Source organism: Sciurus vulgaris, assembly GCF_902686455.1.
Source record: "Sciurus vulgaris genome assembly, chromosome: 17".
Lineage (NCBI taxonomy): Eukaryota > Metazoa > Chordata > Mammalia > Rodentia > Sciuridae > Sciurus > Sciurus vulgaris.
Window position 1 is genome coordinate 11,247,461 of NC_136478.1, and position 17,867 is coordinate 11,265,327.

Below are 17,867 nucleotides of genomic sequence, written 5' to 3' on the forward strand. Positions count from 1 at the left end.
ATTTGTAAGGCGGGGGCGGAGGGCCTGTTTTATTTGTTGAAATGTATCCTGTATTTATCTGGACCTGCAATCAAACCAGTGCCTCGGGTCAAGACCAGGGTAGGGAGGAGACAGGAAGAGGGGGACAACTGCGGGCCCAGTTCCTGAAAGCCACCTGGTCTCTCAGCCCCACCTGGCTGGGCTGCTACGCCAGGAGACAGCGCGGGTACCCCTGGCATCAAGGTGTCTGAGGGTTGGCTTAGTGCTGAGGCTGAGGACTTGGGGAGCAGTTTGGATTCCAAGTCACTGCGTCAAGGATGCCACAGAGAGCGGGGTGGGGGGGGGGCAAGATTAAGATTCGATTTCCTTCACAAGGGCCTTTTGTCCTCCGGGGAGCCTCTCTCCCTTGGAGATTGAGGAGACGACAACTTTTTTGGCCAAGTAGTGGGGTGAGAGGTGACTCCGCGTGCGCGCTTTGGCATCGTCGCCCACACGATGTGGCCCGGTGGCTCCGGAGCCCACCTGTGCCCTCCCTTTCCCGGACCCAGCGACGCCCGCCCTCGGCCACCGCCCCTCCCCCGAGGCGTGGCCCCACGGTCGCGGCTGGGGAGAGTCGCCCGAGCCGGGGGCCAACTGGCTCCTTCCTTCCTTCGCTCCCGCCCTAGCTCCCGCCGGCCGGCCCGGGACCGCAGCCACGTCTCAAAGTGCCTCATTGTGTGCGCCCCGGGCGGGCAGCGCGGAGCAGCGCAGCGGGCCGCGGGCGGCCGCACAGGTAGCGCTGGGCGCGGGGCGCGGGGCGCGGGGCGCGGGGCTGGGCAGGGAGCGGGCTGCCCCCGCCGGGTCGCGAGGCCTGTGGCTCGTGGGTGTCGTAGCCCCAGGACACCCGCATCCCCAACATCGCGTTCGGACGGCGCCTCCCACTTTCCCTTGGATTTTTGCCTTGTTTCCAGATTCATTCCGCCTGGTGTCCAGGTGTCTCGAGAATCCTGGTGCCCTCGACTCCCATCCATGCTTCTTGGAGCCCAGTCCCCGGTGTCACCGCGTGCCTCTTAATAGTCGTGGGACCCTGAGGACCAAATCAGCCCCTGCAGACTCTCCCGGTGAAGAGGAGCTGGCTGTGAGCCGGAACTTGGAGGAGAGGACGCGCAGGAGCCTTTGCTGAGCGCCGGGAGACAGGCGTCCGCTCCCTGCGCGGGATCAGCCAGAGACGCCAAGCTTTGGGGTACGTTGTTTCGCCCGCTCTACGCGCGGGATGTCCCACCCTAGAGTGGGCTTGGGGCTGGACGAGGGGCACAGCCGGATCTGAAGCCAGGCTATGGGCAGGCGGGGAGATCCGAGGGTGGCAATTCTGTCCGCAGCGTGGAAAGTGCATCGCTGCTCGCAGCGTGATTTGAGAGCGTCTCCCTGGGGCTGCACCCGGATTGTTGGGGGTTGCGTTTCAAGAAGTATGGCTTTAAAAAGCGCTCAGAAAAAGTAGTTTGGTGAGAGAATTTGGAACAAGACGCAGATGAATTTGAGTCCTACCAGCAGGCTTCTGGCTACTTCATCTTGGGCCTAGAGGCCCCTCTTGGCCTCAGTGTAGGTGACCAAGAAATGCTAACATTCCTTTCTCTTTCCCTTTAAACATGAAACAAGGAAGTCAAAGTGAACTTTGTGCGTGTATGTGCGAGAGAAAGAGTGAATGGGAGACTGGGGTTTGAACCATGGCGCACTCTACCTCTGAGTCACACCCTCAGCCCTTTTTTAAATGTTATTTTGAGGCAAGGTCTTGCTGAGTTGCAGAGACTAGCCTTGAACTTGTGATCCTTCAGCTTCAGCCTCCCCTGTCGCTGGAATTACAGGCTGAGCTGGGACACCAGGCAAAATTCACATTTAAAAAAAATCCCATATTTAAGAAGGGGAAAACTGAGCCTGCAGAGCAGAAGAGCAGGAAGAGCTTGACTGACCTGATTCCCCTAGTGGGTCAAACACCAGAGCTTCTAGGAATAGTGACTGTGAGGGAGTGGTGACTGGGTCCTCTCCAACCTGTGTGGTGGGTGCAGTTATAGCCTCATTTTACCAAGGAGTCAACTGAAGCCCAGAAAGACTGAGCAACTGGCGCAGAATCACACAGCGCACTGATGGTAGAGACAGGATTTTAACCCAGTCTGGCCTCAAAGCCATTATCCTCCATTGTCCTTTGTTTTCTCTGTGTTTATACAGACCTGTGGTTGCCACCTTCTGTTGCTAGGCAGTAGGACCACGAAAATCTGGTAGAGCTGTTGTTCTTGGATTTCTCTTATGCGTAGACTTTCCCTTAGATTCATAGAATACAGATATGACCCAGAATTTGGAAGATTCTTGAACAAATACTTATAGTATGTGTCAGGCATTGTTCTGGGTGCTTTACAAATATTAATGCAATCTTCAAATCAAGTCCATGAGTTGGGTTACACTCTCCCCCACTTTGTAGATTTAAAAGAAAAAAAAAAAAAAAAAACAGGCACAGAGATGAAGTAAATGATCAACTGGGATTTACAATCTTAATCACTATGCTGTACTTACTCTCCTAATGAGACAAACAGGGTTTGTCTAATTACGTAGACAGAGATAGGTATAGAAATGCGTAGACAACAGTATTCCAGGTAATGATAACAGTGTTCAGCAATACCCTGTTCAATTCTTAGCGCCTACTGAAATTTCTGTGATTATCTCCGAGATATCTTCTTACAGTTGGTTTGTTCAAATCAGAATCCAAACAAGGTTCACAAAATAATCCCTTTTTCCTTTTCATGTCATTGACTTGTAAGAATGATTTACTTTTTTTTTTTTTCTGGTATTGGTATTTTTTTTTTCTGGTTTTTTTTTTTTTTCTGGTATTTTTTTTTTTTTTCTGGTAGAGACACTCTACCACTGTGCCACTCCCCCCCAGCCCTTTTTAATTTTTTGAGACAGAGTCTTGCTAAGTTGCTTAGGGCCTAGCTAAATTGATGAGGCTGGCTTTGAACTTGCGATCCTCCTGCCTCAGCCTCCCGAGTTGCTGAATGATTTACTTTTAAAATAAAAGGTTAACAAAACAAAGCGGAGAACATTCTCAGTTATCTCAGGAGTATGAAGGCTCAGTGGGTACCAAGGAAAACATCGGAATGTGGTAACTGCACAGTCCTTCCCCATGTCCTATGTGTATTGCTGCAGAGAAAAAGTTGGCAGGGGGTGGCTAGAGTTTAAGGCCCTTCAGCTGTAATAAGTGCACTTTGAGGATTCCTGTGATAATACGACATGTATATTTTGCTTTTTCATTCACAGTTCCTGACTCCTAACTCCCTCCCGGGGCAGGTCATAGAAACTAGAATTTCTCTTCCCAAAGGCAGGCCATAGAGACTCTGATCTTCACCCCCTGCCTTTGAGCTGCTGGCTATGAAGAAATTCTCTGACCTACCTTGTCTGGTAATAGATCATAACATTCCCATTTCAGCAGGGTCCTGCCCCGTGCCCTGGAGGAAGGAATGCTACTCAGAGAGGTCAAGAAAAATCTAAACAGACAGGCCTTGCTGGGTTTCCCACCCAGTCCATTAGCATTAGATGTGCAATGAAGTCTTCAGAAAAACCCCAAAGGACAAGGTTCAGAGAGGGGAGCATGTGAAGGCACCAGGAGGGTAGAGAGGACATGGAAGTTGTTCCTCTTCCCGTATATGTTACCCTGCACATCTCTTCATCTGGATTCTTTGTAATAAACCAGTAAGTGTGTTTCCCTGAGTTCTGTGAATTTCAGGGAAATTCACTGAACCCCAGTATGAGGTAATGGGAACCCTGGTTTATAGCTGGTTGTGCAGTAAAACAACATGAAGCTTGCAGGTGGCATCTGGAGGCAGGGGCACAGTCTTAGGGACTAAGCCCTCAACCTATGGCACCTGTCACCATATCCAGGTAGACAGTGTCAGAATGGAGTTGAATGCGAGGACCCCCAGCTCGGGTCTGATGCACAGCTGATTGCTTGCCAGCTATTGGGCAGAAATCCCCATACTTTTCAGGGTCACAGAGGTCCTCTGTGGTGATTGTGGTGTGAGAATAGAGGAAGAAACAAAACTGGTTTTCCTAAGCAGAATCCCCAAAGCTCAGAGCCAGGGAAAGGGGTTTCTGCGTTCATATCTGCTCATCTGCTTCACAATGCCCTAGGGTGGCTTTAAGCCACAGAATCTTGAGGCTCCCCAGTCTAATTTGAATTCATTTCCCAAGAGATTCTTGAAGGCAGATCTGTCTCCTCCAGCAGCATCTGGTCTGGGTGACTCCAACCTCCCTGCCTCTGTCTGTTGTCACGCAACTGCATCATCAGGACTGACAAAACAGCAGATGTGGCCAGGGCTTGGGGGCCAGGTGTGTCTTTTGTCACAACTTGACTTAGGCCACAGTCCTGAGACTGAGGGTGGGCTTGGGGGCTTTCACATGTTTCATGGCATAGGAGGAGATTCTCCATCCCATGCCCCAGCTTTCTCTGACCAACTGGTACTCAGGTCAACTGGAAGGTGTATTTGCAGGTACCTTTCCCTGAAATGAAAGTAGCGGTTCTGGGGACTAGTTACACATTCTTTAATCAACTAAAAATAACCTATGGTTACCAAAGTGATACAAGTCTATTATAGACGATCAGAAAACTGCAGTAGGGGCTGGGGTTTTGGATCAGTGGTTGAGCACTTGCCTGGCATGTGTGAGGCACTGGGTTTGATTCTCAGCACTACATATAAATAAATAAATAAATATCCATTGATAACTAAAAAATTTTTTTTAAAAACCTACAGTAATGTACTAATAAGAAGAAAAATAACCTGCAGCCTGGCCATAGAAAAATAAACACTGATATCCAGTGTGTCTCTTTTCACACTTCTTCCTCCAGTGTTGTCTATTTTTTAAAGAATAACTTTAACTCAGTGGTAGAGCATTTATTTGCCTAACATGTGCGAGGCCCTGAGACTGATCCCCAGCACAGGAGAAAAAAAAAAAAAAAAAAAGAGAGAGAGAGGCTTATTAAGGTAAAATTCACAAACAGTTCATAGTTTAAAATTGTCCAGTTTAATGGTATATTCAGTGTTGTAAATCAGCCACCACGAAGTTTATCTGGATTGAACTTTATATATAGCTGTACTTCATTCCCTTTTATTGCCAGATACTGTTGTGTAGTATACAGCACCATGTTTTGTTTATCTGTTTATTAATTGATGTACCTTTGGGCATTTCTATTATAAATATTGCCGCTATGCAAGTTCACGAACAACTTTTTGTGTGAACATATGTTTTCAATTTCCTCGGGTAGATGGCTAGGCCTGGAATTGTTGTGTCATCTGGTACCTCTGTGTCTAGCCTTTTGAGGAACTGCCAGCCTGTTTTCCATGGCAGCTGCACTATTCATTTTACATTCCTGCCAGCACTGTATAAGAGTTCCAATTTCTCTTCTTTTCATGAACACTAGTAATTTTTTAAATTATTATGTCCCTGTCCTTCTCCCTCTTCCTCCCTCTCCCTCTCTTCTTAATCTACTGAGGACTGAACCCAGGGCCTGATGCATGCTGGGCAAAATGCTCTGCCACTGAGCTACCCTCCCCAGCTGCCTCTCTTTATTATAGCCATCCTGGTGCATGAGAAGCAACATGTCATTGTGGTTTCAATTTTCATTTTCCTAAAATTAGAAACCTTGAGCATCTTTTCGAGTACTTTTTAGCCATTTTATATCTGCTTTGGAGAAATATCTTCTCCAATTCTTTGCCCCGCCCCACTTTTTTTTCCCTAGTACTTGAGATTGAATCCATGGGAGCTCTGCCACTGAGCTACATCTCCAGCCCTTTTTATTTTAAGGCAGGGTCTCACTAAATTGCTAAGTTTGGTCTCAAACTTGCCATCCTGCCTCAGCCTTCCAATTTGCTAGCATTACAGACCTGTGCCAACATGCCTGGCTTCCTTTGCCTCCTTTAAGATCAGGTTATTTGTCCTTTTATTGTTGATTTGTAAGAGCTCTTTCTTTTCTGTGTCCATAAATAAAGTTTTACTGGGATTCAGTCTGACCCATATGTTTCCAGCATTGCCCGAGGTTCCTGTCACCATAATGGCAGAGCTGGGGGGATGCGACCATGGAGGTGGTGGGGCCACAAAACTGAAAGTAGTTACTATGTGATCTTTGACAGAAAGTGTGTGAGCCTTTGGTTAGAATATTGGCAAGGATGAAGTTCATGTTGCTGCTTATCTGAAACAGCTGGCACAGAGGCAAGCAAGGTACCTGCTGAATGAAGGAAGTAACAGTCACTTGGCTTCACATGGAGGATTAAACACTCTTGTTCCCCAGATCCAGGCTACCCTGGGCTATGCTAATGCTGAGACCTGAAAGGGAACATGGTGGTCCCAGTCCCCAGGAAGCCCATGTACTGTGGACAGTTGTGCCTCTGTGAAGGGACTCAGGGCATTAGGTGTAAGGGCTCATTATATAGTCCTGGTAGAGGTCCCTTTCCAAATATATTATTTGGAGATATCTTCTCCCATCTGTGGGTGTCCTTTGATATTCGTATTTTGTAACACAGTTGGTATCTTTCAGTATGAGTATGTGCGGATGTAAGTCTTATTGCTTGTGCATTTTCCATTTTCTACTATGCAGCAAAGACCACTCAAGATCGACTGCTAGGCTTCAACTTCTGACTCAGCTACTGTTTGGATGCTTTAGGAAAGTCTTTTAGTCTTTCTAAACCTGTTTCTTTATCTAAAAGGTAGAGAAGATCATCCAGTCCACTTCTTAGAGTTGCTGTGACAATTAAATCAGAAAATGGGTGGGAAGGCCTTGGCACGCAGGAGTCCCTGGCATACAGTATTTACTGAGCTCTTCTCCGTGCCCACCCTAAACACCCATCTTCCCTCTTGCTTCGTCCCTGCTTTCATATTTCACTTCTCCCTTTCTCTTCCCCACCTCTTTCTTTTCCTCCTTTTCATCATTCTACCTAACAAATGCACTGGGCTCTACTAGAGTGGTTTTTACTTTGCTGGTGGTCCTTGAATCTGAGAGTTTTCTGATTCCTCATCCGGAATCTACTCTCTCCAGCCCTTGGGGCTCCTGAACAGGGATGGCCTCCGGCTGACACCAAACAGAAAGAAATCTGAACCTGGGATTTGTACCCAGTATTACATTTCACTCTCTTAGATTCCATGCCAGGGACAGGCTGGGGACAAGAGGAGCTGCTGAGTCAAGGTGGGCAGAGATTGGCCAGATGTGAGTATTGCTCAGAGAGCCAGGTTTCCTGGGTTCCAGCAGCACAACTGCTATGGTAAATCATTCCTTGCCCTGCGGATTGGTTTCCCCAACTGCAAATCAGGCGGAACCATAGCTCCTTCCTGTATTTCTCAGGCTAAGTAATGATGAGGGATGTTTAGTAGATACTGTAACTTCCTGGGCACAATGGAGTGCACCTCTAATCCCAGTTACTCCAGAGCTGAGACGGGAGCAATTGAAAGTTCGAGACCAGCCTCAACAACTTATCAAGACCTTTTCTCAAAATAAAACTTTAAAAGGTAGAGAAAGCAGCTCAGTGGTAAGAGTACGGGCCTAGCACATGCAAGGCCCGGGTTCAACTCCCTCTACTGCCAATAGGATAAAAATAAGATACTATGACTTTAAGGAACTCAACAGAAAGAAATGTGGGACACGTGGGGAATTCATTACCATCTTTGGATTTGATGACGGGCTATCTGATTTCAATTCAGCAAATATTTGTTAATGTCATCTACTTTGTCTTGAGCATATTTCCTGTCATGATACTTATTGCCTTATTCAGTCAGAATTCTTAACTTCTTATTGAAGTGTAACATACCAGAAAAGAGCCCAGATTATAAAGGTACAGTGTGACAAATTTTCACAGATTAAACACACCCACGTAATTAGCACCCTTACTGAAAACACAGAATGACGCATGCCCAGGAAGTCTGCCCATGTTCCCCTTTATTCTACCCCACTCACTCACCAAGGGCATCTCCGTGTTAAGCAGAGCTCTTGGTTGTTTTTTTTGTTTTTGTTTTTGTTTTTTTTTTTTTTTTTTAATATTTTTTGTTGTAGGTGGATGCTTTTATTTTTATTTATTTATTTATTTATATGCGGTGCTAAGGATCAAACCCAGTGCCTCACATGTGCTAGGCAAGCACTCTTCCACTGAGCCATAACCCCAACCCCAGCTCACACTGGTTTAAGCAAAATTGGTATACTTTCCCCAGCTGAGAAGCCCGTAGTTGAATTTGGTGCAACTGGTTCTAGATGCAAAGATTTTGCTCTCAGCTTGGTTGCAAACTCCCATTCACTCTCTGCTCAGTTCTCTTCCATGTTGACTTTAGACCCACGCAATTTCCCTCTTCCCTCTATAAAAGTCCTTGAATTGGAGTTTAACAGGTGCCCCATTCCTAAGCCAATAGTTCTATGTGGGGTGGAGGGTAGAGGGAGTGAGTATGTAGTATAAATAGATGAACCCATCTTGGGACACATGACCCTTAGCAATCAGGGGAAAGTGGGTCAGCTTCTTCTAAACCACAGCGCTTTGGATGAGGGGTGTTTCCCCAGGGGAAGAAATCTAGAGGCTGGCTTTGGAAGAGGGAGCAGATATTGAGTGGACACAGTCATATCCAGTGTACCTGAGCAGTGCTGAGTGCCACACTGGATATCTGAGGTCAGACGCTCACTTGCAAAAAAACCACAATCCCAACCCTCAAATTGCTTGCAGGCAAGAAGGGTAATACAGGGCAGTGGTGCATGCCATGCAAGAGGCACACACAAGGCACCCTCACAGGAAACCAGTGACTCCTGGTGCAAGTCCTTTGATGAACAGAATGATTTCTGGCCATCTGAGGCAGAAGGTGTTGGATGGGAATTATGGGAAGTGAAGTAGGAAAACTGAGTAGAAAGACATGATCAGGTGTGTGATTTATAGCACCATGCAAGATGGACTGGAGAGGGAATTTTTCTAGAACCCAGGATAGAAATATGCATACCAGGACAACTGTGGGTCTCCCATGGCTAGATGTCTGGGCTGCCATCTGGTTCTTTGACCATCACATGGGTGTGTCCTTAATGTCCTCAACTAGATTGTCAGCTCCACCAGGGTAGAGACTCTCCATATTGTGCTTCCTGGATTGAACCTCTTGCTTTCTTTTTTTTCCCCTCTTTTTCATCTTTTATCTGTGATTTGTCATTTTCGTTATTTCCTCAATTTTATCTTTCAACCCATCTATTACAATTTTAATATTAAGGCAATTCGGCTCTACATAAAACAAAGGGTTTTATTACAATTTTAATGTTATCTAAGGCAATTTAAATCCATGGAAATAAAAATTTCATTATTAAGAAAGGTAATGTACTCTTGGTATATATGTGCTCCATCTATGAATTGTTTTATAAAAGCATACAATATAAATTTTGAATATTGATTTAACCAAAATTATATTAAAAGATTTCTTAGAGAAGGAAGGTGTGTATATACCTCCGTGTGTGTGTGTGTGAGATAAGTATCACTAGAAAGTCACTCGAAAAATTTTAACAGTAATAATTTAAGCTTTCTTGTTTTTTAGAAATAGGAAGATAATTAGAAGAAACAACTAACAGTTTTGAAAGGAATTGCCTCTTGGAAATAGAATCTGGAGCAAGAAAATGACTTGTTACAATTATTTGACTTTTTAACATTAGGTACATTCAAAAATGTGTTTAGTTATTTTAAAATAGGTAATACGTTCCCATGGGTCAGAATTCAAATGTCGCCGCCCGCAGCAACAATCCCGTGGATATTTGTTACCACCTACAGCAACAATTGTGCGGGTATTTATCGGAGGTGGACTGGGAATAAACTACTTCTATTCCTGCCTTGCTTGCTTGCTTATTCCCTAGCTTATTGAAGAAAAAGAGGCTTGCTTGATTTTAGAGGAAGAGAAGCTTTGAGAGAGAGATGGGCTTTGATTATAGAGAAAGTTTTAGAGAAAGACAGGCTTCTACGCTTATCAGAGATCTATTTCTTCTTAGAGTTCTGCTGCTTCTTCTTAGAGGTAGGTCCCGCATCCTGTGAACTAGGCGGTATCTATCTGAGGTGCTTCTTAGTGGTGCGTCCCACGCACTGCGATCTGTGATCTACGACCTAGAGGCGTGTTCTCAGTTCTCTGCTCTACCATCTGCCTTCTGCCGCTGCCTGCTGCTTACTGCTTCTTCTCTCTGCTAGCTGCTTGTTCTAGCTGCTTCTCTTTGCTAGCTGCTTCTTTTTACTGCTAGCGGCTTTTTGCCTTCTGCCTACTGCCCGCTTATATTCCCTCCAGGAGGCGGAGGGTGGGGCCACGCTAGTTGAGATCAGGCGTAGAGCTAGCTGCCCTATCACGGCAAAGGTCAAAAGGAGCAGGCCCGAGCAGGAGCACTCGGGAACACCTGTGCACACGTTGTGTACGTGGACTTAATTGAATACGGCCAATGATAAATCACCTGGGTGTGCTTATATTAATCAACCTCCTCACGGCTGATGTGATCAGAACAACCTCCGGCTGGCTGCCAGGGGCCATCCCTGTTCAGCCCACATGGCACAGCCCCCAACATTCAAAAGTTTGCAAAAAAGGGTTTATCATAAAATGACTATGCTATTTTATTCCCCTCCCAGGAGAAACTAACATCATTTTCTTGTATACATTTCCAGGAGTATTTTATGTTTATTCAAGCTTTATCTTTGACAAAAATAGAATTTAAAAAGATTTTGTAACCAAAAAAAAGTTTCAGCAACTTGAGAAAGTCCACTGTGTAGGTTGCTCTGAAATTGTCTTCTTCCTCTTCCTCCTTTTCTTCTTCTCCTTCATCACCATCAGAGACTCTGTGGAAATTGGAGGCAGATGCCTTTGGGGAGGGCACAAGAAAAGGGATGTCTCTTCCTTTTGCCTGATTGGCCCTTGTAACTTAGTTGCTGGGGGACTATGTATACCCAGAAGAGGGCCCCTTTTCTAATCTTCACAAATAAAATATGAGCCTGCCATGACCTTGTCTGTGACTTTAGAAATTTTGTGATGTTCAGGTATTGGCTTTTTGCAAAAATTAAACATGTAATAAGTGTATGCTCTCCCAAAAAGAATTTAAAAAGGAAGGAACTAACAGGGGAAGAAGATAGACCTTCCAGGATGGGAGACTTCACTTAGGACAGGGACTGCACCCCTCCCAGAGCCTAACACTGGGAGTCTGGTCCTTGTCATGTGTGTGTGTGTGTTTGGCGTGCTAGGTAAGCAGTCTACCACTGAGCTACACCCTCAGCCCTGGCCTTTGAATTTTAAACCCTTACTGACTGGGTATTCTTGTCTCTGAGCCCCATGGCTTCACTGAGAACACATAGCGATAATAATTTTGACCTCCTAGGAATGCTGGGGGAGAAAATTCAATCACAAAGATAAAAGTACATATCACAATGCCTTACTGGTTGACTTGCAGAACACTAGGCTCCTTATCAGAAAATTCTCAGCCAGGACCTGGGCTTCTCTGGATGCCCCATGTAGCATAGAATATTTCAATCTCCTTCACAATTCTTGAGTTCCTATAATAGGATCAGATAGCAGTTCCTGTAGTGCATGATGAGTCACTTAAGAAGACTTCTGGCTTTCCCAGAACACAGGTAACAAACACCTTGGCCTGAGGCCAAGGTCCTCCCTTTTGTAACCAAAAAAAAAGTTTCAGCAACTTGGAAAAGTCCACTCTGTAGGTTGCTCCTGAAATTATCTTCTTCCTCTTCCTCCTTTTCTTCTTCTTCTTCCTTCTCCTTCATCACCATCAGAGACTCTGTGGAAATTGGAAGGCTGGGGCAGCCAGGGCAACTGTCTTTTGTTGGGGCCAAAGCATCAAGATCCTGCAGTCTGGGGAGAGTGATCAGGGATGGGAGATGCCCTCAGCCTGTGATCAGAAGTGCCAAGAGCTTAGGATCCCAGATTCCCAGCTCTCTCTCCAACCCTTGAGTCATTCAAATAAAAACTGAAATCATAATGCCTGCCTTAGAGTCTGTTGAGTTAAGTCATGGAACAGTAAAGCACTCATTGGCAAATAAGAGCTACTTTCCTTTCTGGAACCTAATCTCAGGGGAGCCCACCAGCAGCAGCCTGAGAGTGTTGGTAATGGGTGCAGAGCAGTTGGGTGGCTACTCTCCCTGTCTGCCAGGTTTCCAGAGTGGGTGTGAGATGCAGGAAGCTGCTGTGGGTTCATCAGAAGACAGAGCTGTTGGGTGTGTTCTACCCACTCCTGTGGCCCCTGGAGATGACGAGAAGGAGCAGAGATGGACCTGCTCACAGTTTCTCTGGATGGTGATATGGATAGGGAAACAGGTTTGGTAAGAAGCAGATGCTACAAAAGCAAGGAAGAAACTTCCAGGCCCCTCCCTTCCAGTGTTCTCTCCAAGCCTGGAGATAACTGCAGAAGCAACAGGTGCACGGAGCAGGAGACTCTGAGACCTGGGCGTATGGGAGCTGGGACTAGTGTTTCTTTCACTTTTAGGACAAGTTCGGTGGTCTAAAGATCTACTGAAGGATGCAAGGATGGGTGGGTGTTAGAGGGGGGCCTGGGAGATAATGAGAGTCAGCATAGGTGATCTTAGGGGTCTCATCTAGGTGGAGGCTTCCCACAGAGAGGGGCTTCCTCTTCTCTGGACAAAACTCCACACTGGGACAGTAATAGTAACATGAGATTGTGTATGATGCTTACCAAGCCCTCTCCTCGTAGGTATTTGTGGCATTGACCTTCACAATAGCACTAAGAATTTAAATGCTGCCATCCCTACTATACAGAGGAAGAAGTCAAGACACTTGTTCCAGGTCTCATAGCTCTGAGCGGCAGTGCTGGGACTCAAAGCTGGCCCTCTTCCCTCCATCTATCAGGAGAGCCCATCATTTAAATCCATTTGGAAAAGTACCCAGCTCAGGCTAGGGGCAGGGCAACTGTGTTCCCACCCCTGGAGACCTTCCTGTGTAGGGACTATCTCCCCCGTGGGGCTCTGATCCAGTCTCCCTCCTGCTTTCTCAGGCCTCAGGCACCTTCAATGGATCTGTGATCAGCGTGGGCAGCTCTCCCAGCAGCCCTGGACAGCAGTGAGTACCCTCAGCAGGGAAGAGGCAAGCAGCCCTCCAGGGGTGTGCTTCTCCTCCGCCTCTGCTTCTCTAGCTCCCCCTTAACTGGCCTCTTCTGAAACTCACATGGCTCCCATGGAATACCCTCATTTTGGAGCCCAGGCTACCTTTCACACTTCTCCTCCGGTGGGTGATGGGAACAGTCAGTGTTCTTTGTCCATTCTACTTATTTTTACCTTTTGTGTATGTGCCCGCATGCGATGCTGGGAATCAAACCCATGGCCTCCTACCTACCAGGCAAGCACTCCCCCACTGAGCCATATCCCCAGGCCTTTGTACATTTTTTACAGACAGTAAATAAATAATAAAAATGCTTTTAATAAATATCGTGCAGTGCAGAAGCACACTATATAGAAAGTTCAAGCCTTCAGTTATGGGGGTTTACTACATGATCCCTCTCCCATGCTGGTTCCAATCATCCCTCCAAGTCCTAGAAGCCAGGTACCAATAGGATCCCCCTTTTACAGAAGGATAGACTGAATCACAGAGAGATTAAGTGTTTGTCGAAGATCACCGCGTAGGAAGTAAAGAGCCAGGATTGAACCTGAAGGAGACTGGTTATGCTCTCTTGGGCCAAATGGCCCATCAAGCTCTTTAGTTAAACCACCTTAAAAAAAAAAAAAAAAAATGCTTCCCTAATAGGGGTTCTTAAGCCAAAGGCAGGGATTTTGTTTTAAAATTATATATTTGTATTTAAAAACATAAATCCTTTTCTAGACAGACCAAGATATACAGAGAAGGAGCAATGGATTTCCCACAGTATTACACCACTAGATTTTAGCTGTCAGGATAGACTAGATCACAGCTTGTGTTTTAACAGTCCAGGAGGGCGCTGGTGGACTGAGTTGGGAGGCCTCGTCAGGTCGGGTCGGGTCGGGTAGTCCAGTCATGGGGCTACTCCAGTCGGCAACTGGGCAGTAGCTGGGACGTGGGTCGGGCGTGTGTGCCGCGTTCCCTAACCTTGGCGCTCCGCTCTCGCAGGCCCAGGCATGCGGCTACCGCGCGTCTCCGGCACCGTAGTGACCGTACTGCTGCTGGCGCAGACCTGTCTTCTGCTCTTCCTCGTCTCTCGGCAAGGGCCGTGGTACCCAGCCGGCGGGAAGGAGCGTGTGCACGTGTTGGTGTTGTCCTCTTGGCGCTCGGGCTCTTCCTTCGTGGGCCAGGTCTTCAGCCAGCACCCAGACGTGTTCTACCTGATGGAGCCCGCGTGGCACGTGTGGGCTGCCCTGTCGCAGGGCAGTGCTCCGGCGCTGCATATGGCTGTTCGCGATCTGGTGCGCTCTGTCTTTCTGTGCGACATGGACGTGTTCGACGCCTACCTGCCTTGGCGCCGCAACCTGTCAGACCTCTTCCAGTGGGCGGTGAGCCGCGCGCTGTGCTCGCCGCCCGCCTGCAGCGCCTTCAGTCGCGGCGCCATCAGCAGTGAGGCTGTGTGCAAGCCACTGTGCGCGCGGCGGCCCTTCAGCCTGGCCCAGGAGGCCTGCCGCTCCTATAGCCACGTGGTGCTCAAGGAGGTGCGCTTTTTTAACCTGCAGGTACTGTACCCGCTGCTCAACGACCCAGCGCTCAACCTACGCATCGTGCACCTCGTTCGCGACCCTCGAGCGGTGCTGCGCTCCCGAGAGCAGACCGCCAAGGCGCTGGCGCGCGATAACGGCATAGTGTTGGGCACCAACGGCACGTGGGTGGAGGCCGACCCCCGCCTGCGCGTGGTGAGCGAGGTGTGTCGCAGCCACGTGCGCATAGCAGAGGCCGCTCTGCACAAGCCGCCGCCCTTCCTGCAGGGCCGCTACCTCCTGGTGCGCTTCGAAGACCTGGCGCGGGAGCCGCTGCGCGAGATCCGCGCGCTCTACGCCTTCACGGGTCTGAGCCTCACGCCGCAGCTTGAGTTCTGGATTCACAATATCACTCACGGGTCGGGGCCCGGCGCCCGCCGGGAGGCCTTCAAGACCACGTCCAGGGATGCACACAACGTCTCCCAAGCCTGGCGCCATGCGCTACCCTTCAGCAAGATTCGGCGCGTTCAGGAGCTGTGCGCCGGCGCCCTGCAGCTGCTGGGCTACCGGCCAGTGTACTCTGAGGACGAGCAGCGTGACCTTAATCTGGACCTGGTGCTGCCTCGCGGCCCGAGCAGCTTCAGGTGGGCGTCGCCCACCGATGCGCACTCCAAGCCTTAGCCGAGGGCCCTCCTTGCGGCGGTAGTTAGGGTACCAGAGGAGGGTGTAAGGAGAGGTCGACAGGCGCACGGGAAAGTAGGGTCAGCCGCCAGAGGCAGGGAGAGTAGGATCCTCCCCTGTACTAGGAAATGATCAAGTCCCCAAATTTCACGTTTCTTTCTCTGCACTTCTCGGCTTTCTTTCCTTTGATCCCTCTTCAGGAGCTGGTTTCCCTACAGGTATGCTCTCCATAGGAAGCAAAACTCTCACCCCACTTCCCCTGGGCACAGAGGCGAATTGGCTCCTACTCAAGCATTTTCTTTTCCCTTAATTCCTTCCTCCCTTGGGACGCGCCAAGCAGTAGTTGAGAAGGATGTCTTAGCCCTGGCCGGGAATGGAGGGGCATTGCAGTGAGCTGGCTCCTGAAGTTGGTACATCATCTCCTGCCCAACCCCGCCCCTGCCGTATGCTCCGTTCCCCCATGCCCTCGGCACCACACTTCATCAAAGCCGTAGGTTATAGTCACCTGTATGTTTAATGAGAAATCAGAGAAGACCTCCGCCTCCGTCTTGTGGTCTCCCATTAGTGTCTGTCTGCCCCACCTCCCAGGAGCCCACATCCCTCCCCATCACCCTGCTCAGGTACGATGAACTTCTGATTTGCCCTGAGAGGAAAAATCCAACTTATGAAAATAAACCATAATTAACCTGTGTGATACAGATTAGAGTTTACAGTCCACGAAGTGAACCACAACTCAAGTGAGGGGACTTCTCCAAGGTCACGTGATGAAAAAAGAGAATGGGGAGAGGAGAGGATTTTACTCTGGAGTTGCAGTAGGGAAAAGAGCTATGAATCAGGTTTGCAGAAGAGTGGATTTTCTCCCCATTTTATTTCCTTTAGGGAAAAACGGGGTGTCATGGCCAGAGGCACAACTGTGGGATACAAGAGGTGGCAAATTCTGGGCCCAGAGCACTGGAATCTGGAGAGCAACTTGGATAAGCCTGGAGGGAGGCAGTGAGGAGGAAAGATCAGGGAGAGAGGTGGGGAGGCCTGGGAAGCAAGCCAGGTAAAGTGGATGGCAAAGTACAAGGTTGGCAGCAGGATCGGTGTCCGGAAGGCAGGTGTGGCAGCTCAGTGGTGAATGTAACTGATAGGGCTTGCCAGGAGCTTGGAAGGCAAAAAGACTCTAGGGGTGATTCTACTTTCCCTTAGTTTTTCCAGGCCAAGTCCTAGAGGAGGGAAGATTTAAGATTCCTTCCTGTAAGCCACAGCACCTAGCTCTGGCAGCCGAAGGCTGGTTAAAAGGATGCTGGGTATGCAGAGGGCTTAGTCTTGAGCTCAGGAAATAGGAGGCAATAAGTGCTCTGTAAATGCTTAAAGGGAGAAGAAGAAGTTTATAGAACCTCTAGGAACAACAAGGAGACAGATTTGAGTTCACACAAAACACTAAATCATACTGGAGCTCAAGGACGTGGTGGCATACACCTGATATCCCAGGTACTGGGGAGCCTAAGGCAGCTGGATTGCAAGTTCCAGGTGAGCCTCAACAACTTAGCGAGACCCTATCTCAATATAAAAAATAAAGGCCCTGGGAATGTAGGTCAATGGCAGAGTGCCCCTGGGTTCAATCCCCGGTACCACACACACCACATTGAAGAACATAGTTGGTCTGAAATCTCTGATGGTTGCCACCAAACATTGTTGCTATCAGTCACCAGAAGGAATTCTGGGGGTCCCTGACTTCTGATTGTCATCTTAGGTGTAACCTTAGATTGGTAGGGCAAGGAGGAGCTGGCATTTTTTGCTTCTTTATTTAGGAAAAGCAGTTTTATTGACATTGAAATTGATACCTCAGGACACCTCATTTGAGAACCCTTCCAATTTTAGAAGCTTTAGGTCACTTAAAGCCTGGATCTGCCACTGCTGATAATAGTATAGGAAGGCATTTAAGACCTTGGATTAATGGGATTCTATAACTTAGGAAATGTCTTAGTACATTTGGGCTGCTATGAAAAACTACCTTAGACTGGGTAACTTATAAGCAACAGAAATCAGTTTCTCACAGTTCTGGAGGATGGATGTCCAAGATCAAGGTGCTGGCAGGGTCTGTTGAGGGCCCACTTCCTCACAGATGGTGCCTTCTAGTTCTGCCCTTACCAAGTGGTAGGGGGAAAGCAGCTGTCTGGGGCCTGTCTCAAAAAATAAAAAGGTCTGGGGACATAACACAGTGGCAGAGCACCCCTGGTTCAATCCACAAGCTGGTCTGGAAACTGATGCTTGCCACCAGCCATCCAAAGTGACTCTAATTCAATTCATGAGGGCTCCACACTCTTGATTCCTCTAATTACCTCCTGAAGTCCCCTCGTCCTAATGCCATCACCTTAGGGATGAGAATTTCAACACTTGGGTTTGGGGGGACACATTCAAAGCCTAGCAGAAAGGCTAGGATCACATAGCTTAGCCCGTGGGCTAGCATTCCAACTCACATCTTTGACTTCAGTGCTAATGTCCTAGCAAGGAACCCACACTAGGAGTGAAGGTGGACCACAGCAGACGACCTCGTCACAGGCCCAGAAAGCCAGATCATTTGCCCCTGCCACAGATCACTGGAGGTCA

At 48.1% G+C, this 17,867-nt stretch overlaps 1 protein-coding gene across 4 annotated transcripts; it reads left to right on the plus strand.

The window, feature by feature from the left end:
* Nucleotides 1–220: 220 nt before the first annotated feature.
* On the plus strand, nucleotides 221–16,337 carry LOC306649048 (carbohydrate sulfotransferase 6). Of its 4 annotated transcripts, none has more exons than XM_079119681.1 (5): nucleotides 221–751; nucleotides 930–1,201; nucleotides 12,134–12,397; nucleotides 12,692–13,056; nucleotides 14,077–16,337. In XM_079119681.1, the coding sequence occupies exon 5, from the start codon at nucleotides 14,085–14,087 to the stop codon at nucleotides 15,270–15,272; it is 1,188 nt and encodes a 395-aa protein (XP_078975807.1). In that variant the 5' UTR covers nucleotides 221–751; nucleotides 930–1,201; nucleotides 12,134–12,397; nucleotides 12,692–13,056; nucleotides 14,077–14,084; the 3' UTR covers nucleotides 15,273–16,337. The 4 variants fall into 4 exon arrangements, with proteins under 4 accessions (XP_078975807.1, XP_078975805.1, XP_078975806.1 ...); XM_079119679.1 differs by lacking the exon at nucleotides 12,134–12,397 and having other exon boundaries at nucleotides 221–428; nucleotides 645–751; nucleotides 12,992–13,056; XM_079119680.1 differs by lacking the exon at nucleotides 12,134–12,397.
* Nucleotides 16,338–17,867: the final 1,530 nt, after the last annotated feature.